Source organism: Vigna umbellata, chromosome 1, assembly GCF_029865625.1.
Source record: "Vigna umbellata cultivar VRB3 chromosome 1, Vumbellata_1.0, whole genome shotgun sequence".
In the NCBI taxonomy this organism is placed as follows: domain Eukaryota; kingdom Viridiplantae; phylum Streptophyta; class Magnoliopsida; order Fabales; family Fabaceae; genus Vigna; species Vigna umbellata.
The window spans coordinates 4,840,205-4,864,420 of NC_142165.1; the positions used below are offsets into that span (position 1 = coordinate 4,840,205).

Genomic DNA, 24,216 nt, shown 5'->3' on the forward strand with positions numbered 1-24,216 from the left:
GTGACCTATAGAGACGGTTCCAACAAATCAACCATGATTTGCAATGAAGATCCTATAATAATTTGAGGGAGGTTGTGGAATTAAGAGATGGAAGAGAATGAAGAAGAAGGGATAAAGTCAAAACCTTCAAATATAAACCTGTTTTGTTGACTTATTTAGAAGATGTAGATTATGCACCACCAACTTCTTCAAAAGTTACTGTGATTATTCATTTCTAGCGGCAATGCTGAATTGCGGATTGGAGACTTAAAATTAGTTTTGTTTTGTGATTAATTCATGATACTTTTGGCAGTCAAATGGGTGGTGTTGACATAAAATGGTACAAAGCCATTTAATATCACCTTTTATAGGCAATTCATTAACACATATTCCCACTAAAATCCCATTAAGAGATCTACAACATCCAATAAACGTAATCTAACACAATCTCTTTTTCATAGTGTAAATATCTTTTAATTTGATTAAAATTTTTAAAATGATTTTATTTTTTAATTTGAATATTGTATTCATTTGAGGGTTCAAACTGAGAGGTTTAAAGAAATTTTGGAGCAGAGAGGTGTAGGCAAGAGATGAGACCGAGCGGTTTATATTAAAATGAGAGTGATATATTAATGAAAGTTTCAAAAATTCGTTCCATTTTCTAAATACAGCTATATCTCTCCAAAACTTTTACTCTCTTCTTTTCTTCTCCTTCTCTCTAGATTTCCTCAATCTCACTTCATCTATTTAACAATCAGATCGTGGCTAAGCAATCAGAGTGTCAAGAGCTTTCTCTTTCACCGAACGGTTTAGTGTTTAGAGTTGGTATGTTTGGTTCCGTTAATTCTTGTGAATTTCTGGATGTTCTGGCACATAAAAGTAAGCCTTATTGTTTGCATGTGTTCATGAGTCTTCTCTTCCTCTTTCTAACTTCATTTTCTAGCGTTCGGTCTAGTTATAGTTTTCGGTCTTGACCTAGTGTTCGGCCTAGATAAAGTATCTAGTATAGTCTAAGTTCTCGGTCTCACACTAATACTCGGTTTGTATTGGTGTTCGGTCTTAACTACATTCGGCCTCTAATGGACCTCATCTATTATTACTATTTCGATCATGTTTTAGTATTCGGTCTAAGCTCTAAAGTGTTCAGTCTAAGTTATAGACCGTTCAGTCCTGTTCTTTGGGATAGTGAGAAACCGTTCAGTTTCCAACGTACACAGCGTGTTCGGTCTTGCATGTGATTTCCATTGTTGTTTGAAAACTTGTTTAAATTTAGTTATAAAAACATGCTATGTATGAATAATGGAGTGGATGTTTTTATAAAGGATTATGTTTCAACTGGTATGAAAGAGAATTCCAAGGAGGAATGTCTTAGTGATTGGTTATCAAAGTGGTGGTAAAGTATGAATATGGACAGCGAAATCCACGGCGTTCATCCTGAAATTCTAATGATTACCAATTCTCAAGTAGAGATGGGTAAGCCGTGTCGTGAGAATAGCAGGAGACTCTAGCCTAGGGGGGACCTATAGTGAGTGATAACGGGCTAACCTCGTGTGGCAGCTAATGGGTTTTCAATTAATACACCCACGAGTGCACGAACGACCATAGCTACATATTCATACTAGTCCGGACGATCAGGTTAAAGTGGTTGGTCAATATGTGTTCATATGCTTTACACATATGTTTGATTATCTGATATGTTTGTTTGAATCATATGCTCACATGACTATTAAATTACACTAGCTTACCCTTCTTTTCTGTCTTGTATATATTGTCCGTTCGGTATTTCTTCTTTGCAATGATCATCCTGTGGGTGTGAGCAGAGGATGACGAGTGTTCTCTAGAGCAGGCGTTGGTTGGAGAGGATCCATCTGCTTAGATTAGAGTCGTTCGGTTGTGTGTAATATTTTGTAGGGACGGTTCGGTCATGTATATAGTTTTGTATTATGATAGAATTTTGTAAAGTTTTAAATTTATGGTTATTTTAGGATAACTGTAAGTTAACTTTATTTCCAGAAACTGTTCTACATTATTTTTATGTGATGACTCTTATATATAGTTTTCAGCTATATTTTTGGGATGTTACATTAATGGTATCAGAGCAGTTCTTTCCTTAGAAATCCTATAGGTTATGAATATACTATGTTTCACTAGTACAAAAATCGCGTACAATATCAAATATTTTGGGCTTTTAACGGCGAAATCGCAAACGACGTCATATCAGGAGACGTTAAATTTATGTTGAATTTAAAAAATTTGACGTTAAACTTAACGTTGAATTTTGTGAATATTCGAGGTTAATCAATTTTTTTTGTTTTTTTTAATTAATTGTGATCCTTTTTTACAACTCTACGAGACCTGAAAAGCAGAAAAACAACAAATTTCAGTCTTTGATATTTTATAAAGCATGAACTATGAATGTGTAGTATCAACAACAAACAATAATAACCAACAACAAACAAGTTCAATCAAACAACAACAACAAACAAGTTCAACTAAACAACAACAACAAACAAGTTCAACAAAAAAAACAACAAACAAGTTCTTCAAAACGAAAACGAAAACGAAAACGAAAACTAACCTTCAAAAGGTGGGTTCGTCGGAATAAAGTTTCGTCACAGTGAGAGAGAAAGCAGAATGCGCCTATGAAGGACAAGAACACGAAAATAATCGGTTCAAACAAACAAAAATCATACATAAAGTAATTAATTAACATGCATTTGTATCAAATGAAAGAAAGATTACATGTGATGCTCGTCAAACTTCGTTCGAGAAAAGTTTGAGAAGAGAAGAGGGTATCGCGCGCTAAGATAAAGTGAATGAATTTTCAATCTCCCGCTCAAATTTTTATTGAATTCACTAACCTTTTGACGTCGAATTTAAAAGTCATTCTGCGTTTTATATCCTTTTACGTCGAATTACAATTCTAAACGACGTTTAATAATTGCATTTATTTACAAAAATGTCAGCACTCATTTTTAACGTTGGTAATTCAATGGTTAGACGTTAAATGCGTGACGTTATAAGTTGATTTTGTACTACTGTGTGTGTTGTGTACTCAGTGTACGGTTTAGATAGTATCTTTGCCTCTTTGAGTTGGACTGATGGTTCTTTCTCTCTGAATAATCAGAAGATGGCACTTAGGCCTCCTCCTCCCCCACCCACAAATCTGGATGCACTAGACTTTATGAGAATGATGGAATCAGTAATTAATGCAATGCAACAATAGAATACAACTTTGGTTCAGCAAAATACTACGGCGATGCAGCAATTGGAGGCTGCCAGAGTATCAATTGAGGCCTCTCAGAGGCAATATGTGGATATTATGGCGATTGGTAGAGCTGGAGCGGGACCGTCTACTTCTCGGCTACTCATCAACAAGAATGGAGCTTAGAGAGTTTCCTACAACACCATCCGGCTAAGTTCAGTGGGAAGTGTAGTTCGGACGAGGCCGACCAGTGGTTCAGGGACATGGAGAGGATTTTTAATGCCAAGAGGTGTTCGGATGAGAGCAGATAGGCTTTTTCCGAGTATTTGCTGACGGGAAAGCCAGTCATTGGTGGAGTAGAATGATGATGTTGTTGGAGGGAAGCGGTACTCCTATATCTTGGGAAGTATTCAAGCAGAAGTTCTATACCGAGTACTTTCCTAACAGCGTTCGGTTTGCAAAGGAAGTGGAGTTTCTTGAGTTGGTTCAGGGGAACATGACTGTGTCTGAGTATGCTGATCGGTTCAAGCATCTTTTGAGGTTTCATACGTTGCAATGAATGAAGAGTGATAATGCAGGAAGTTTGAGAATAGGTTGATAGGTGATATCAAGCTGTTGGTTACTGGTCTGTGTATGCAAGAGTTTCCAGCTTTGGTGGACAGGGCTAGAGTTTTGGAGAAAACAAAGTTCGAAGTAGATAATCAGTAGAGGCAACAACCGAGAGTTGGAGGACTGAGTGCATCTAGAGGTAGATTCAGTCCTAGGGGGCTCCTTATTTTCGGTCTTCTTCTTCTTCTGGATCCAGGGGTTCTTCTTCACAGTCATCCGGTTTCAGTGGTCATGCTGGGAAATATGGATCTGTGAGTTGCTATAACTATGGAGGGCCTCATGTGAAGTCGGTTTGTCCTCAATTGAGAGAGTATAGGGGGTGCAATCAGTGTGGAAAGGAAGGTCATTTCGAGAGGGATTGCCCCATGGGTAGAAGAACAGTTGTTCAGAACCGTTCGGTTGGGAGGTTTCAGTCGAGAAGAGGTGCCAAACGTTAGACTACGGGAAGAGCGTATGCTATGTTAGGGACAGAAGCGGCTAGTTCAGGTAACCTTATTATCAGTGATTGCTTGTTGTATGGTAAAGATTGTGTAGTGTTTTTTGATTTGGGGGAAGCACATTCTTTTGTTTCTCAGGCATGTGTAGAGAGATTGGGGTTAACTGTGGAAGAGTTACAATGTCATCTAGTGGTGTCTACACCGGCAACTGGTTTAGTTAGGACATCTTTAATGTGTGCTAGATGTCTGGTTGAGCTTGACGGACGTCAGTTCAAGGTAAATCTTATATGTTTACCTTTGCAAGGTTTAAAAGTAATTTTAGGAATGGATTGGTTGTCTACCAATCGCATTCTTATAGATTGTGGAGAGAAATTGGTATTTCCTAAAAAGGGAGAAGTCGTGCCCTTGTCTTCTGGGCAATTGAAGCAAGATTTGTTGGAGGGAGCGTGTTGCTTTCTGGTGTCGTCTCACTTGGAAGCTATTTCGAGTGAGCGGTGTGTAGACCGCTCGACAGTTGGTGTAGTAGACCATTCGGTAGTAAATGTTGTAGACCGAACGGTAGTAAGAGACTTTTTGGATGTGTTTCCTGAGGACGTGTCTGGGTTTCCTCGTCAGCGAGAAGTTGAGTTCTCTATTGATTTGGTGTTAGGTGTTGAACTAGTATCAATAGCTCCTTATAGGATAGCTCCAGCAGAGTTGGTGAAACTTAAGAAGCAGATTGAGGAATTGTTGGAGAAGTAGTTATCAGACCAAGCATTTTGCCTTGGGGTGCACCAGTTTTGCTGGTGAAGAAGAAGGATGGTAGCTCTCAGTTATGTGTGGATTACAGGCAGTTAAATAAGTTAACCATCAAGAATAAGTATTCGTTGCCTATGATTGATGACTTGATGGATCAACTGCATGGGGCTGCGGTGTTTTCCAAGATAGACTTGAGATCAGGTTATCATCAAATTTTGGTCAAGATAGTGAACGTTCAGAAGAGTGCTTTCAGGTCTCGGTATGGTCACTATGAGTATGTGGTGATGTCGTTCGGTGTTACTAACGCTCTGGCCATATTCATGGACTACATGAATCGCATCTTCCGACTGTTCCTAGACAAGTTTGTGATGGTCTTCATTGATGATATACTGATCTACTCCAGAACTAGAGTGGAGCATGAGGGAAAAGAAGTTGTATGCTAAGTTGTCCAAGTGTGAGTTCTTGACGGATGAAGTACAATTCTTAGGGCATGTGGTCTCGACTGATGGCATTTCTGTGGATTCTGCAAAGGTGCAGGCGGTTTTTCAATGGGAGAGGCCCAATTCGGTCACGAAAGTCAGAAGTTTTGTTGGGTTGGCAGACTACTATCAGCGCTTCATTGAGGGTTTTTCAAGAATTGTAGCGTCATTGACTAGGTTAACTAGGAAGGATCAGCCTTTCGCTTGGGCGAATCATTGGAAGATAAGTTTCAGGAGTTGAAGCAGAAGTTTACTAGTGCTCCTGTGTTGGTAATCCCTGACACAAGTAAACCTTTTGAGGTTTTCTACGATGCCTCCTATCAGGGATTAGGTTGTGTTTTGATGTAGGAAGGAAAGGTGGTAGCCTATACTTCAAGGCAATTGAAGGTTCATGAGAGGAATTATCCCACTCATGACTTGGAGTTGGCGGCAGTGGTGTTTGCCTTGAAGATTTGGAGGCATTTTCTGTATGGTGCTCGGTTTCAGGTGTTCAGTGATCACAAGAGCTTAAAGTATTTCTTTTATCAAAAGGAGCTGAACATGAGGCAGAGAAGATGGATGGAATTCATAAAGAACTATGAATTTGACCTACTTTATCATCCTGGAAAGGCTAATGTAGTGGTTGATGCCTTGAGCAGGAAGACTGTGCATGTGTCGACAATGATGGTCCGAGAACTCGAATTGGTTGAAAGCTTTCGAGATTTAAAGCTACAAGAGGAGTTAGAACCGGACGATATTATATGCAGCCGCTTAGTGGTAGAAAGTGAACTTTTGAACAGAATTCGAGAGAAGTAGTTGGTAGATGTTGAGCTACAGAAGTCAAGAGGACTGATCAGTAATGAACAAGGGAAGGATTTCGTTTTGGGATCGGACAATATTTTTAGGTTCAGAGGAAGAATTTGTGTTCCTAATAATGGGGAAACTAAGAGGTTGATTCTTGAGGAAGGACATCAGAGTTGTTTTAGCATGCATCCAGGCATGACTAAAATGTACCAGGATCTCAAAGAATCATTTTGGTGGTCGGGTATGAAAGCAGATGTTGCTTGGTTTGTGTCATCTTTCTTAACATGTCAAAAGGCGAAGGTAGAGCATCATAGACCAGGAGGTTTATTGCAATAGTTGGAGATTCCTGAGTGGAAATGAGATAACATTGCCATGGACTTCGTCACTCATCTTCCTCGTTCGGTCAAAGGCAATGATGCCATTTGGGTTGTTGTGGATAGGTTGACAAAGAGTGCTCACTTCATGGCCATTAATTTGAGAATGTCAATGACAAATCTTGCTCAGTTGTACATCAGAAAAGTGGTGAGATTGCATGGAGTGTTGTCTAGTATTACTTCAGATAAAGATCATCGGTTCACTTCTAGATTTTGGCAGTCATTGCTAGGTGAGTTGGGCAGTCGGTTACAGATGAGTTCGGCTTATCATCCTCAAACGGACGGTCAGTCAGAGAGAACGATCCAAACACTAGAGGACTTACTAAGGACGTGTGTTTTGGATCATTTGGGAGTATGGGATGAAGTTTGGGCATTGGTTGAGTTCACCTACAACAATAGTTACCAGTCCAGTTTTGGCATGGTACCTTTTGAAGCACTCTATGGGAGGTGTTGTAGGACTCCACTTTGTTGGTTTAAAGATGGAGAATCTGTTTTGACTAGGCCAGAATTGATTCAGCAGACGATTGAGAAAGTGAAGTTGATTCAGGAGAGATTGAGGGCAGCTTAGAGTAGGAAGAAATCCTATGTCGACCGAAGACGAAAACCTTTAGAGTTTGTAGTTGGAGATCATGTCTTCTTCCGAGTGACTCCTACTACTGGTGTTGGAAGAGTCGTCCGTACAAAGAAGTTGTCTCCTAAGTTCATTGGTCCTTATAAGATTTTGAGACGTATAGGATCAATTGCTTATGAGATAGTTTTGTCGCCTCAGCTATCCAACCTTCATTCGGTTTTTCACGTATCTCAGCTCAAGAAATATGTGTCGGACCCTTCTCATGTGCTGGAATTAGAAGACGTGCAAGTTAGAGAGGAGCATTCGGTTGAGATGCAACCGGTCAACATTTTGGAGAACCAAACTAAGCAACTTAGAGGAAAATCCATTAGTCTAGTTAAGGTCGTTTGGGATAGAAGGATAGGTGACTCTACCTGGGAATTGGAAGATGTCATTAGAGAGTTGTACCCTCAACTGTTCTCTGGTAAGTCCAATTTTCGAGGACGAATTTTTTTTTTGTTGGGGAGAATGTAAGAGTCGAGAGGTTTAAAGAAATTTTGGAACAGACAGGTGTAGGCAAAGGATGGGACCGAGCGGTTTAGATTAAAAGGAGAGTGATATATTAATGAAAGTTTCAAAAGTTCGTTCCATTTTCTGAATATCTCTCTCCAAAACTTCTACTCTATTATTTTCTCCTCCTTCTCTCTAGATTTCCTCAATCTCACTTCATCTGTTTAACAATCAAACCGTGCCTAAGCAATCAGGGTGTCAAGAGCTTTCTCTTTCACCGATCGGTTTAGTGCTTAGAGTTGGTAAGTTTTGTTCCTTTAATTCTTGTGAATTTCTGGCACATGCAAGTAAGCCTTTTGCTTACATGTGTTCATCAGTCTTATCTTCCCCTTTCTAACTTCATTTTTGGTACTTTGGTTGGTCTCTTCTCACAAATCGATGAGCTATAGGTGTTCTTAGGATTTTTTGGAAGTGTGAGCAAATTTCTAGAAGAGTAGAAGTTGTTCGATTCGGTTAAGAGGTAAGAGATGCTAGTTAATTTAATTGATTGGTTGATGATGTATGAAAATGTTGTTTGATGGTTTTGTATGTGTGTGAAATTGAAAGTTTGTGTGTTCGACATTGTTTTTGTGGGATGTTAAATGATGTGGTCATTGAGTTGTGGATTATGTAGAATTTGTAGTGAATTTTGGTTTGGGATTCTTTAAAATGATGTTAGAAAGATTTAGGTACCATTGGATAGGTGTAAAGGGGTATATGATTCAGGTTTGGAGGATTAGAAGTTGGGAAAAATGTTTAGTTTGGATAAAGTCTAGTGTGTTCATCATTCTGCAGAAGTTATGCATAATTATGCAAAATTTGCGCACGCGCTGTTGACTGCTCGGTCTTATTCAAGTGTTAAGTCATTAACTGGAGGCGGTCTCTTTAGAGTATTCTCAGTTCATGACCGTTCGATCTTAGTAGTGCTCGATTTTGTACTAGCGTTCGGTCTTAGTAGTGCTCGGTCTTGTATTAGCATTCAATTGAATATAGCGTTCGGTCTAGTTATAGTTTTCGGTCTTGACCTAGTGTTCGGCCTAGATAAAGTATCTAGTATAGTCTAAGTTCTCGGTCTCACACTAATACTCGGTTTGTATTGGTGTTCGGTCTTAACTACGTTCAGCCTCTTATGGACCTCATCTGTTAATAATCTTTCCAACATGTTTTAGTGTTTGATCTAAGCTCTAAAGTGTTCGGTCTAAGTTATAGACCGTTCGGTCCTGTTATTTGGGGTAGTGAGAAACTGTTCGATTTTCGATGTACGCAGCGTGTTTGGTCTTGCATGTGGTTTCCATTGTTGTTTGAAAACTTGTTTAAATTCAGTTATATGAACATGCTATGTATGAATAATGGAGTGGATTTTTTTATAAAGGATTATGTTTCAGTTGGTATGAAAGAGAATTCCAAGGAGGAATGTCTCAGTGATTGGTTATCAAAGTGGTGGTAAAGTATGAATATGGGCAACGAAATCTACGGCGTTCATCCTGAAATTCTAGTGACTACCAATTCTCAAGTAGAGATGGGTAAGTCATATCGTGAGAATAGCAGGAGGCCCTAGCCTAGGGGGGACCTACGGTGAGTGATAATGGACTAATCTCGTGTGGCAGCTAATGAGTTTTCAGTTACTACACCCACGAGTGCACGAACGCTCATAGGTACATATTCATACTAGTCCGGACAGTCAAGTTAAAGTGGTCGGTCAATATGTGTTTATATGCTTTATACATATGTATGATTATCTGATCTGTTTGTTTGAATCGTATGCTCACATGACTATTAAATTACACTAGCTTACCCTTCTTTTCTGTCTTGTATATGTTGTCCGTTTGGTATTTCTTCTTTGCAATGACCATCCTGTGGCTGTGAACAGAGGATGGCGAGTGTTCTCTGGAACAGGCGCTGGATGGAGAGGACCCATCTGCTTAGACTAAAGCCGTTTGGTCATATGTAATATTTTGTAGGGACCGTTCGGTCATGTATATAGTTTTGTATTAGGATAGAATTTTGTAAAGTTTTAAATTTATAGTTATTTTAGGATAACTGTAAGTTAACTTTATTTCCAGAAACGGTTCTACATTATTATTATTATGTGGTGACTCTTATATATAGTTTTCAGCTATATTTTTGGGATGTTACATCAACAAACTGTCTAAATAGTTTACTATTCAAATTGAATCGAACACAATATTTTTTGAATTTAAATTTCTTTTAAATTGATTAAAAAGTTTTAAAATAATTTGCATCCATTAATTTGAATATTTTTTTCATATGAGGGTTCAACCCTGCAAATAACTCATGGCCCTAAATCAACCCAAATACGGATTTTGTTATTATTGTACTCAGACCTAAACCAACCTTTTCAAAAACTTGGACACTTCTTCCAGTACATCCCGTTTTTCTTCTGCACCCCCATAAAATATAACATCTCCATTTTCCCTTGATTAAAATATACCAAAAATTCTAAATTATGGTTTCATTCATACTTTTTCCTTCTTTCTTCCCTCTTCATAAATGGTGCCTGTAAGCTGCACCAACCTTTATCATTTTTGTTGGCCATTCTGGATTCACACATCCATCCAAAAGGAATGATAAAATCTGCAGCAATTGGCACAAAAATAGAAAAAAAAAGCAGCATAAGAGAGGTTTATGTTTTTGTTTTCTTCAATCCTATTTCTTTCTTCTTTAGCCAAAATGAGAGTGAAGAAGAAAAAGACAAAGCAGCAGAATGTGATTTTTCTCTAATGGGCTTTTATTTTTGAACTTGCATATGAGAGTGAAGAAAGGAAAAATGGAGTTGCAGAAAAAAGAAACCTCAAAACTGGTATCCTTTTTACCTACTAGTGGGCTTTTGTTTTTCAATTTGTAAATAGAGTTGCTCCCTCTATCTTACAAGTGCTCCCTGCACCTCCTTATTATATTTTTTACTCCAAAAATATTCTAAATCTCCCTACATCTCTATACCTCCACGCTCCTATACCTAAGAAGGAGTTCTGCTATCCTTGTTGGAGGGATGTCAACATGCATGGGCTGCAAAAATACCCCTCTCAAAGTTGACATGGCACTTTACTTTTAAATTATTATTTATATTGTTTTGCATTTGTTTAAATTAGAATATTCTTTAATGTTTAGACTCAATAGATTTAACCGCAACAACTTGTTACTTATTGGGTTTGTTAAGTTCAATTTTGAGAAACAAAAATGATAAAATATAACCATACGCCAAAAAATAAAGAGTATTTTGATTACTTAATATTAGATAATTTTAGATTATAAGGTAAGAATTTGAAACTTTTATTTTCATAAATGTTATATATATATATATATATATTCCGACTGTGGTCTTTTTTCTGAAGTTAAAGTTGATGGAAAGTTTATTTTGTTATCTTTATTTTGAAAAGAGGAGAGCTGTCAAAATGGATCATCCGGCTTAACTCGGTTTCGTCCACCATGAGTTGGTCACTTAGTGAGCCAACCCAACCCAGCTAATTTATTGGCAAGCCAAAAAAATTCGAACCCGGTCCGACCCACCACAGGTTGGTTGGTAAACGGGTTGGCTCACTGGCTTACTTAATTACATTTTTTTTAAATAAAAAAATTACAAACTTTCTATAATTCAAATCTAAACAAATTTCACTCTCAAATTTCACTCCCAACATGAGTATTTAATTAATTTTGAAAATAAGAAACTTAAATAAATTTTTCAAACAAAAACAAAATAATAAATATTTTTTATAAAATTAAAATTAAATTTTAATAAAATAAAATTAGGTAGGTGGGTTGGTGAGTCAACCCGGCCCACTACGGGTTCAACCTGCATCGGGTTTAAATGAACCGGGTTGAAATTTGACCCACATAAAAAAAATACAATTTTTTCAAATTTAATCCGGCTCAGCCCGTGATGGGTCGGATTGACCCGCGAGTTGTGACCCATTTTGACAGTTTTATTAAAAAGTAATCTTTTTTATCAATATAGATTAATGTTATTTATTAACTGTCATTGGTTTGAATATTTCTCGTTACTTCAGCAGCGTTAATCAACTAATGTCGAACAAAATATTAGAGGTTTTTCTAAAGAAACTTTAGCATTGTTCTTTTTCAACTAATGTGTGGGTTTTTATTTACTACACTACAGTGAGATATTTTTTCGATTGATTGTTTTAAACAAAATCCTTAAGATGAAACTTATTTCTTATTTATATATTTAATTTAATTTTATCTTTAATTAATATGAAATCTTCAATCATTTAAGTTTTTTAATCAACATTAATTAGTGTCTTTTTTATTTAATATTATCGAATTTATTTATCTATAAAGTAGGTCGAAATTATTTCTCAATTAACATTTGTTAAGGTTTTTTCAATCAATGTCATTATGTAAAAGTCTGCATATTTTTTGTTTGAATATTATAATGACTATTTATTTTATGTTCACGATTTTTTTTATCCACGTCAACATTTCATTTTGTAGTAATTTTTATATTTGACATTTTTCTGTTTAGTAATAATTGATATACTTTATTCAAGTTAAAAATGTTTTAATAATGTAAAACAAAAATAATTCAAATAAAATTTATTGACATTTCCAACCAATTAAATAAATTAAAATTAAAATAATTTAAATGAAATATATTTGTAATTTAAACTAACAGTATTGTTAATGAATAAGTATGTTTTTTTCTCAACAATGTGGCATCAAAGTCTCCACTGGATCATCTCATACATCAAAGTAAGGGTCTTTCAAAATTTCCAACAACATATAAAAATGTCTACCAAAAGATCTTTCTCTAAGTATAATAATATATGAATATAATTCAGATTTTTCATTAAATATTGCTTTACTATCTTTTTCTTTATTCAGATTTTTTCATATTTATCATAATTATGCAAAAGAAAAAATTGCATCAATAATAGTTTAGAAAGGCAATTCTCACCGCTTTTAACAGATGAAAAAAATATTATAGAAAATTAAACATCTGTATCCAATTGTGAAAATAAATTTACACTAAATGTAAAAGTTAGGTGAAAAAAGGAAAGTTAATTGAAAAATAAAGCAAATGGGACAATATGCAAACAACTATAAATATATCAAATAAAAAATTAAACAATTCAAAGTCAGATACATAAAACCATAAAAAAAACATACAAATATTAAAAAATAAAAAATAATCAAATAAATATGTTAAAACGATTTTATTAAAGTTATAATTTTTATGATGTAATATATGTACCATCCAAAAAAATATAATACTAAACTATAAAGAAACTATCACATGTAATACCATAAATCAATTAACTAGAAAAACATAAAGTTATTTTAGATTCATTTAATTCAACTATAAAAACTAAATTTATATACAATATGTACATAAATGGTCCTCTATTCAAATCAATCATAACATAACTTAAAAGGAATATAACTCCTAAAATTATTGTGCATTTGAGTTGTCTCCACCTAAAGTTTGTTCCACAGTCACATCATTTTTCTCTGCTTACACTCACCAGATGATCATTGTCAACACAACAAACAACTGTAACCAGAAGACAAGACACAAACAGAAGGGTAAGCTAGTGATACCAAACAAATCATAATATTCATTAATATTTCATACATGATAAACTTTCACACAAAGCAATCCAAACATCTTAATAATGTCAAAACCTAGACTGGACTATCCGGATATAGTATGAACATAGAGTTATGGAAGGTTCTTCACTTGTGTGGCGGAATAGCTGACCCACTCAAAACTACCACACAAGGTTAGTTCGTTAAAGCGTCATTTACCAATTGGAGAAAGGTTCCAAACTAAGACCTCCTGTTATTCTCACCACATGAATCATCTCTCTCTATTTGAGTCTAGATGATCATTAGAGTGTCAGGATAACCCTCTAGAACCAAGTTGCATACATTCATACTAACAACACTTGAAACCATCAATAAAAATTTCCTCCTTAGAACTCTTTTCCACACATTTCATTCACATATACCTAACTTCATATAGCAAACATATGAAATCATTCAACATCCATCAAAGTGTCATAACAATGCATCAATAATCACAAAACAACTTAAAAACCACATAACCAAGAATCTGAAAAAAGATGTCCAACGCTTAAAATGAGGCGCCTAGGGCCAAAGTCTACTAGAATGGGGGGCTTAGTGCCAACGAGCCAGATTGCTCACTGAAAAATGGCGCTTAGATGCCCTTAAAAGGGGCTCAACTACGCCACATCAATACAACTTCATAACATACAATTTATTGACAACCATAACTTCAAAATTACAACACATCAGAAATCAATCATCAAATAATCAACTATACTCATTTAAATCCATTAACACTAACGTAATTATTGTAATTATAACTAAATCAATTTAAGATACATACAAACACCAAACTTACACAACAACCATAATTTAGAGATAGACAATTAGCTTCCCTTACCCTACACCGAAGCTAGTGAGCTTTAAAACACCAACATCGTTGCTTTCAACTCAGGGAAACTTAGAAACGCCTACAAACCGCAAAATTGAAAACGAAGTGAGTCCTTAGAACCACTAGTCAACAAAGAACAAGAAAAGGAAAGTGGACGACCCATGTGTCACTCCTAAACTAAAGAATTTAGAAACAGACAACAAAAGAGAAAAAAGAGCAAAAATTTACTTACTCTATGGAAGAAATTGATCGAGTAGAAACGTAAATCTCGCTATCGTCGTTTAAGGATCTCCTGTCTGTCAAAGAGATGACTCATGAGTTAGAAAACGTTGAGAGAAGTGAAAAAGAACTCAGAGACAGAGTTTTAAAAAAAATGTGTGTTTTAGAAAACGAGAAGAGTTAAAAAAATTCTAATAATTTAAATAAATTAAAATGTTTTAATAATTTAAATAAGAAAAGACAAGATGCATATATGATTTATCCCATGACCACAACTGATTTGAAAAAAAGGTAAATACTACTGTTTCATATATTCATGTTCAGTTTGTATAAATATTTTCAGTCGAAATCAAAATTTTCAAACTAATAAGTATTCGGTCAAAATCAAAAGATCGAAACATGTTAAACACAAATTTATTTATCTTTTCAAATTTGAGCTTAACATTAATGTTGTTTTTAATTGAGCACTCAGAATCAATTTGGTTTTAAAATAAACCAACTTAAATACAAACAAAAATATCTCTACCTGATGTACCTCTTTTTATTGTATAATATTGAATAAGTTATTTAATCTCATTAAAAAATCTAATAGTACTTCTTTTATGACATAATATTAAATAAATTGTTTAATATTAGTATTATATACATATAGATATTTATCTATACCTGTGAAGAGGTACATGATACTTTCTATAAACAATTAATTTTATTTTATCTTTTATAATATAATTATTAATTATTATTTTTTAAAATATTGTTAACTAATTGTTATTTTAAAAATTTCTGCATAAAATTATACATATTTTTACTGCTAACATTTAAGAACTATTTATTAATTTTATTGTTATAACATAATTATTAAATTATTTTTAAAATATAATTATTAACTATTTTTTAGAAATGATTATCATTTTAAATATTTTATATAAAAGTATTACATATTTATAGTTTTTACTATTAATTTTAAATACTATATATTATTTTTATTAATATATATATATATTAATATATATATAAATATATATATATATATTTTTTTTTTGTAACGTCCTACATCAATTATATAATCTAGTAATCCACATTTTAATATAATAGAACAGTTAGAAGAAGACTTGTGGATAAAGTCTTAAAGTTATAGTCATCCCAAAATGGTTTTAAGTTTAAAACTTTAATAGGATAGAGTATTTCAAAATAAGCAGAAGCTTATAGATCCTAATTGCAACAGAAAACACACACAAACAAAAGACAAACACAAGCAGAAGAATGAGCTAGATATACAAAAATCATGTTATAACAATCTCACACAACATGCAAGTTTAATTCATATATACTGGATCACCGGGCACATCATACAATATAATCTGCTCCAACACATACTTCACAAACCATACAACATTCATTCCCAGAAGGTCACCCATCCCTAAATTACTCCAGCCTAAGCACCCTTAATCATGGAATTCTTATGAGTTAGGTTACCGAAAAACAAATGCATTTGGTGATATGAGTAGCCAAATCAATCGCTTTAAGCTATCCTTCAACTGTATAGTCTCATACCTACACAGTCTCTAGATCCCTCTCATTCAGTGTATGTTCGATTCGTCCATGTGTCCCTTCCACTGGAAGCCTGCCAGGAGCCACTCCTTGTCAATGCCCCTTGCACTTCGTGCCTCTTGCACCACTCCCCGCTCTCGTCAGTGCCGGGGTGTCACACACAACACCCTACATTCACCAAATTGGTGATAGGAAACAACTCTTAGAGCTAGAATGAACAGAGGAAATGGAAAGGAATATTACTAGTACATGCAACCAGCAGAGTTGCATGCCCTAGGTTCCAAAATCACGGAGGAGAAAGGGGAAACGACTTACCCGCTGAAGAACCAGAATCTAATTGGATGGTTGCGAAGCTCTTTGCGTCGCGGTCACTTGAGCATCACCTAATCAAACATGCAATGGCTGAAGGTGAGGGAATGGTAGAGAGAAGACTGAGTTCTGAGTTTTTAGAAAAAGAATGAAGGTGAGTTAATGAAACAGAATGGATCTGAAAATGACTTTTAAAAGAACAATTCATAATTTCTTTAACTTAATACTCCATTAAATTTTCAAATAAATTTTCAGTTTCTTACATATATCAATTTAATCCATATACATATATTATTAATTTGTAATATAATATAAATATATAAAAATACAAACACAAAACACATAGTGTTTTTTACTAACGTGGTAAATGATAATTTTAATATAATTACTTCACATGTTATTTATTTTATTTTTATTAGCAAGTTAATTATGATTTTCTGTATATGTATTATTATTATGTTTTTGTTATTATCAATTTAACGAAAAAATATTAATTTATTTAAAAAATTAAGGATAAATTGATAACATCAAATATAGTAAAAGAAATTATAATAACAGAGTAAAAGACATATTTAACCTAATATTAAGCGATAAATATATTACATAAATAATAAAGGTAAACAAGTTAAATTAGAAAAAAAGGAAAGAATATGTTAAAAGAATGGAACCATGTTATTTTATACAAAAAAAAAGTATTAACTAATCGAACCATTTTCATAAAATGATTTAATTCGTTTTTGTATTATTCTGTTTATTCAAAATTCAAATCTTGCACAATCCTGAAGTTTCTCGATTTCATTATACATAACTACAATCGATGGTCACATGTTTCTCTTAAACAGAAGAAAGTGTAACTTTTAGTATGATATTTATGTATTACTTTTATCTGTGATGTGAAGGTGCATTTTCCAAAGTTATTTTGATGTTTAAGCTTACAATAATTGGATTAGAAAACATAATGATGATTAAGAAACAAGCACAGCAATGTCACCTGCATAATAAAAAATTAACTTAGCAAATGGTGACATCATTCGTAGGATCATCATACGGCATCAAACTATTTGGCATGGCAGCACATTTATGAACACATCAGCTATCAGTTTTAGATCTTATCTATATCCATCTGCATCTAACAAAAGAAATAAATCTTTTCAACACTTAAAGGAACATATCCTATAATTAATTTTCAAAACACACAACCCTCTTCACTAAAACTCATATAATAATCCCATCCCTTAAATTTATGCCAAAATTTGTTTTTCTTGACTTTGAAAAGGTAAAACAACATTTTTAAAAGTTTTATCTTAAAAAATTCTATTATTTTCTTTTATTTTTCATATTTTCAATTAGATTTTATTTTCTTTTATTTTTCATATTTTCAATTAGATTAGTACTATGTTAATATAAACTTCTTTGATTAGGAAAAAAAATACAAGCAAGAACGTAACATTGAACGAAATGATAAAAATGTTCATTTGCTAAAAAATTTTTGAAAAATAAATTGAAATTTGTTTATTTTCACATATTGACTGCTACTTTCTTTAAAATGGTTTTTATACTTTTTTTAATATTCTGAAAATATTACTTTATTTTAAAATAACTTTACCCTCTACTTTTTTTAAATGGAATTAACTCTTAGTTTTGAATGAAATGCTAATTTTTTTCCTAAATTTCTTCCAAATAAATTATATTAATTTATTTTCAACAGACAAAAATAATAAACTTTAATAAAATAAAATTACTTTGATTAAATCGTTTCACTAAATAACATCTTTGTTATAATTGTTAATAAAAAATGATGATTAATAAAACTTCATTTGGTTTTTTCTTCAAACAATAAAATCGTTTTTAATGTATGAGATCATAATTTATTAATTTACTTAACTGCGTGCAACGATCAGATCCAAATTCAAACTATAACATATCATTCAAATTCTACAAGATTGAATTTACTTGAGTAATAAAAATGAATTAATGCAAAAAAAAAACTGATAGAAATTAAGTACAAAGGAATTATTGCAAACATTTTAATATCATAGTTACTACTCTTGTTTGTTAAGTTATTCACTTGTTTATCTTAATTAATCCATCCCCAAGTACGAGCATTGGCATAACAAAATTCTAACGTCCAACACCAAACCACAATATACTGCAATAGATTATTTGGCTTCTTGTTCAATTATTCCTTCAATTTTTTATGCTTGAGGTGCGGCAGAAACAAAGCTAAAATGGATTAGCTTAGCCATGGAGTTGCATGGTAAGGTCGGCGACGAAGGGAAAAAGCATGTGTTGTGTGGCCCCATGACTGTGACAACCAAGGCCAGGACAAATGAATCTGCAGAATTTTGCCTATGGCTCAATGGAAACGTGTGCATCACGTAAATGTCTCATTCCCACTTCTCCCACATCCACACAACTCTCATTAAACAAAAATGTGAAAACAAAAACCCTTTTTTTCCAAAACTGTCCCTTCCCACCAGTACTCTCTCATGTCCCTCCCAGGGGTATTCCTGTATTTCAACTGTACAAGACAAAATTTATGACTACCCCACTTGTATAGATAGATAGATAGGGTTGCTACCCGGAAGCATCCATTTGTTTAAGAAGAAAAATACAAGGAAACAACCAAAGTTGACCTTGACCAGCTTCCCTACCAAACAAGCCAGCACCTTATCTTTGACTGGTATGGCATCCAATTAAATGCATGACTTGTCCTTATGCTCCTCCAATCATCAAATTCAACTTCTTTCTTATCAGTTACATTTTCTTGTGACTGTTATGTGTAAATCAAAGCCATGTGACACAGTTTAATGTTTTAACAGGAATAATGCACATTTCTTGTGAAGTTTACCGTCTTTGTAGTGAACCATTGACAAGAGATTAACTACTAACTGTCTTACAAAAGATTAATTAATATGAGGTTTTCTTCCCAACCAGAGAGAAACCTCAAAGTAATGAAAAAATTTTAACAACGACATACAACAGTTATGGAATATATACTATACCAATCCTGTGGTTGTATAAATTTACAACAAAACAAACAAAAAAATGCAATAAATGGAATGAACCTTATTTGTCCACTAAATCCTAGCCCCCCTTCCAAAATTTTTAAACTTTCATGCCTACCGAAAGTAAAAAAAAAATATCTTCAGCATAGGAGAGATTCAAGGAACAAGTCATCTCTGGGCTCCTCCTTGGTTCTGGAGGAGAAAACATTGTCAGATAATTGTTGGTGGTTCACGTAAGAACCCATTGGATTTCCAAAACTTGAGAATCCAAAATTTCCTGGACTTTGTAACATCTCTAGGGTGAAGGGTGATTGCCCTGATGGTGGTGCTTGTGGCCTTTGGCTTTGAACAGAGTTGTCAGAATGATGGATCACTGGCAATGGCCTTATGGCAGTGGCTGCTGTGGTGGGGTTTGCAGCATTGTTTGGCAGGGGTCTGTTAACAGAATGGCTACCACTGCCACGGGCTGCAGGAACATCATGGTTGTGCTTTCCCTCATAGGTTGTGATCACAGCTCTGAGGTCATGTGAGGCTCGTTCCACGTGCTTTCTCACTGGACATCCTGGGTGTGTGCACTTGTAGTAACTCCTACATGTCACAAGTTAATAACAATATCAGACCAGCTAATGCGAGAGTACTTTTATTCTTCTAGATCACATGAGAAAAATCAAAGTTACCAAATTTGACCAAGGAATTTCAGACAAGGGAAAAGAAAAACTGGCACAAGTATAGTAGTATAGCAGAATTTCCACAAAGAAAATCATCATTACAAGATAGGAAGATATAGGCAAAGAAATAGCAGTCATCATGCAGTTATAATGTCTTTACCACATTTACATAAGACAAAATGGTATGTACACTTACAAAAAAAATTTACCTACCGCCATATAAAGTAAGTTAATAACTACATTACCTACAAGGAATTCCTGTTAGTCTCCTAGGGAAATTCTTTATATCTAAATCCAACTGTTTCAATTATAATTAGCATGAGAATGAGGAATTCCTTAATGGATTCCATCTACTGTTTCTTCAAAGTATAACAACTTGTAAAAAGTTGGACAAAAGTTAAAACTACAGTGAGTGTCTTTGTTTACCTTGGATTTGGATTGCCCTTTACTACTTTCTGCCCATATTTTCTCCATCTGTAGCCATCGTCTAAGATATCAATGTCACTGGTTGTCTGTACCACAACTCTAGGTTCTCTTACTGTTCTACTACCAGGCGCTGACATACCCTCATTTTCTCCTTCAATTTTCCTGAAAAATTAATGAAAAAATTAGATATGGAATCAAACACACAAATGATACTACAAGAAAAAGTGGAACAGGGAACCTTAATTATGATACAAAAGTAATGAAGTGAAAAACTCACCATCTTTTTGCATCAGGTTCATCTTCATCATATTCATCTCCACCAGATTTACACTTTTGAGAACTCTGCTCAAAATCATCATCTCCTATTGATATAGATGAGTTATCTGGGGTGGCGGCGGAATCCATTTGTCCACTACCATGAGTCGCATATGATTGATCTTGGATTTCATTGCTGATGGGATTTGAAGGAAGGATTGGAAGAGAAGAGGACGATGATGAGTTTCTCCTAGTGGATTGAGGCTTGGGATGGTTATGAGTACCCTTATAAACTATCTCAGTAATTTGTCCATCTAAAGACCTCTCAACCTTCTTCTTTGTAGGGCAATTGGGGTATGTGCATTTGTAATAACTTCTCGGATTCTCACTCCCTTTCACTTGTTTTTGGCCATATTTCCTCCAATTGTATCCATCATCTGACTTTCTGTTTAAGGTCTGAGATTGTGGGGGATAATTTCCAAAATCAGATTGAAACCCATTGCTATGGTTAGTTTGGACACTGGCAATCTCAGGAGGGAAACTGTGCATGGAAGAAGAGTTTTCAGTTTTCATCATACTCTTCCCTGAAGAAAAACTATCTTGTTTTGTGGCATCCTGAAAATTCCATGGATTTTGCTGTTGCAAGGGATCAGATTGAAAATTTAGAAAAGAATAACATATAATGCAAAAATCTAACAAGAGAAAAGCAACTTACTGCTTGAACTGCAACATTTGAAGATTGATATGTTAATGTGGATGAAGCAGGAGGCCTCGTCTGGGTCTGGAAAGAGAAATTTGAGAAGTTTTTGTCTTCTTCTTTTACAATTTGCTGGTTTCCCCCTGAACTGCTCTTCCAATTGAAGCTCTGAGAAACAAATGCTCCAGTTGTTGGAGACGGCAGTATCTGTATTTAGAAACACAAACTCATTAATTCAACATCAACAAAAAAAGTCGGTGAAAACAAAATTATAAAATCAGAAAACAAAAATCTAAAGCAAAAAGTAAGTTCAAATTCCAAAGAAATCTCCTTGTTTTGACATACAAACTACGGAACAAATCTCTTACTTACATGACACAATTATCTCACATAAGTCGAAAACAAAAAAGAAAAACTAAACTACAAAACTCTCTCAGACAACTCATGCTAATCATGTCTGGTTCCAACATAAATATCCATCGAAAACTAAAAAAACTCTTTCATTTTTTTTTTGTTTGTTCAAACTTTTCTTAACTACCTGACTCAAACAACAAAAGAAGTAAGACAAGAGAAGGGGGTGAAACTGACATTAGAAGAGTTGAGGAGAACCGGAGAGTCAAGAAGCTCAGCAGGGCTCAAACCAGGTGGAATAGCAAAGTAAGAAGAAGGAGAAATGGGAGGAGGAGAAAGAGGCAAAGAAGGAGGTGGAGTGGACTTGAATTTGGGCACACCAGAGGCATTTTTTTCAGACAAAGCACCCTGAGACCTGTTGTTGTCTGTGGGAGAAGCAAGGAGGTCAGAGAAAGAAGTGGTCATGAAGGGATGCGTGGCGAAGGTGAAGTTGGTGAAAGAGTTTGCACTTGCAGAGGTGTCTAAACTACCAGTAGAAGAAGCCATGGGAGAGAAAAAGAAGAAGAAGAAGAAGGAGTGGAGAGAAAATCTTTGAAAGTTGGAAATGGAAATGTTTAATATAAAGAGGATGAGGGTACGTATTGCACAAGGCTTTGGTTTCTATTGGGAGACGATATTTCTGGGAAGGTAAGAAACTAGAAATGAAGGGATTGTTTGACCGCTGAAAAATTGCCACCGTGTATATCTTTTTTTTCTATTTTTTGAAATTTTTAAAAGTGCTTTTTTTAGTCAAAGCTCGTGGGTTTGACTGGATGGCTGCTAGGCTTGCACTGAGATTTGCTTCTTTGTTTGTGTTACTGCTTGTGTGTAGTTTGGAATCTTCAATGGCTTCAGCTCCTATGCTTTAAAAGACTAACAAAGATTGCTTTTGTTTTTTTTTTTAAGAAACACAAAAAGGTGTTTATGTGAACACTTCTGTACATGTTCCGTGTGTCAGGGGAAACAAGACACATAAAAAGAGAGATAAATTGACAGACTGCTTACATAATGTGTTGGAAAATGAAAATATAATGGTAAAGAAGATGAGATATAAGAGAAATGAGACAAATTGTAATAATAAGAAAAAAATAATAAAAACAATGATAAAGAATACCTTAAAAAAATTAAGTTTAACTAAGGATGAATTTGGATATTTTTAATTGAGTCTTCTTTCATTTTCTTATTATTCTATATTTTTTAATTAAATATGCCACTTAATTCTTTTAATAGGATAAATAATTATTATTTTATTATGTTATCTTCCTTACTAATTTGTATATGTGTTAAGAACAATATAAAATTGATATTACAACAAATGTAAAATGATTTCTCATTCTTATTAAAAGTTTGTTAAATAATGAAATTATTATGTTTATTTAATAGCTTTCACATCATCATTTTTAGTTATCTAATAATTATATATGTCACCATTATTGATAATAACCAAGACAATTTAAAATAAAAGCAATAAAAGTAACATGTGACCTTATATTATTAAAATATTATTCTAATTTTATATTAACTACATAACCTTATTTTCTTAATAAATGAAAATAAAGAAGATTGTGAACAAGATATCAACTACGTGACTCAAAGTAAATAATTGAGATTCAATTTAAAAATATAAAATTTGTAAACAATAATAAAAAATCAATTAAAAATACTTATGACGAACTTAAAAATTAATTAAGCTATTAAAATTAATATCCAAATTACTTATTTAGTATTTAGTTTTGTAACCCTTTTATTTTCTCCTGCTATTCAATTTTTTTCATTCTTTTAATTGTTTAGTTTTTTATATATCACTAAATTCATTCACATATTCAAATTTTCTTTTATCACAATTAACTTTTTTATTTGTATAATTATATTGAATTGGTGTATTATCAATTTTAGTTAATTAAATAGTTTTTAGATTTCAAACGTTTAATTTCGTAAACCATTTATTTACTGATAATATAAAAAAGCTTATCTTTTTTATTTTCTTTTTATTTAATTTTTTTTTTGTTTTTTCAAACAATTTTCATTATCTTTTTGAATAGTTTTATTAGTTTGATATTTGGAAAATGTGGTCTAATATCAAGTAACTTTCTATTATACTTTTGATCATATCTTTTTTTCTTTATATAATTTCATTCAATTGTGTGTCAAATCACTTATAGAAAATACATTTGATATTTTTGTCTTTTTTGATATTTTTATTTGTTGTTTTATGTTATGTAGAATATTTTCTAATAATTTTGTATATAATTACTTATATTTTCTAATTCCTTATTATGAGCGCAATTTTACCATTCAATTGAATAAAGATGTTTTATTAAGTATAATACAATAATTTAATTTCATTTATGATGAAGCTTAAAAGTTGAAAGATCTATGTCTAAATTTGATTTATATTTACTTCTATTTTTGAATTTTTTATCATAAGTGTAATTTTACCACTTTGCAATTTAATAAAGACGTTTTTATTTAATATAATAAAATATTTTAATATTATTATCATGAATCTTAAAAGTTAAAATTCTAAATTCGATTTATTACTAGCTTACTTTTTTTC

General features: G+C 33.5%; 1 protein-coding gene and 1 pseudogene across 2 annotated transcripts; one reads left to right on the forward strand and one right to left on the reverse strand.

The window, feature by feature from the left end:
* The first annotated feature begins 1,385 nt into the window (after positions 1 to 1,385).
* LOC148204449 (uncharacterized) lies at positions 1,386 to 6,242 on the forward strand (annotated as a pseudogene).
* A 12,853-nt stretch (positions 6,243 to 19,095) lies between these two features.
* LOC124841415 (putative WRKY transcription factor 26) lies at positions 19,096 to 22,232 on the reverse strand. Of its 2 annotated transcripts, none has more exons than XM_088092093.1 (5): positions 21,858 to 22,232; positions 21,288 to 21,476; positions 20,595 to 21,187; positions 20,318 to 20,479; positions 19,096 to 19,811 (listed from the first exon to the last, which is right to left on the reverse strand). In XM_088092093.1, the coding sequence occupies exons 1-5, from the start codon at positions 22,164 to 22,166 to the stop codon at positions 19,364 to 19,366; spliced, it is 1,701 nt and encodes a 566-aa protein (XP_087948219.1). In that variant the 5' UTR covers positions 22,167 to 22,232; the 3' UTR covers positions 19,096 to 19,363. The 2 variants fall into 2 exon arrangements, with proteins under 2 accessions (XP_087948219.1, XP_047173639.2); XM_047317683.2 differs by having other exon boundaries at positions 20,595 to 21,208; positions 21,858 to 22,226.
* Between the last annotated feature and the right edge of the window lie 1,984 nt (positions 22,233 to 24,216).

Excerpts from the sequence above, each read along its gene's own strand:
- LOC124841415 (XM_047317683.2), bottom strand. The coding sequence starts at position 22,166 with ATGGCTTCTTCTACTGGTAGTTTAGACACCTCTGCAAGTGCAAACTCT. Across the intron at positions 21,477-21,857 it reads TTCTCCTCAACTCTTCTAAT|ATACTGCCGTCTCCAACAAC; the intron begins GTCAGTTTCACC and ends TTCTAAATACAG. Across the intron at positions 20,480-20,594 it reads GAACCTGATGCAAAAAGATG|GAAAATTGAAGGAGAAAATG; the intron begins GTGAGTTTTTCA and ends TTAATTTTTCAG.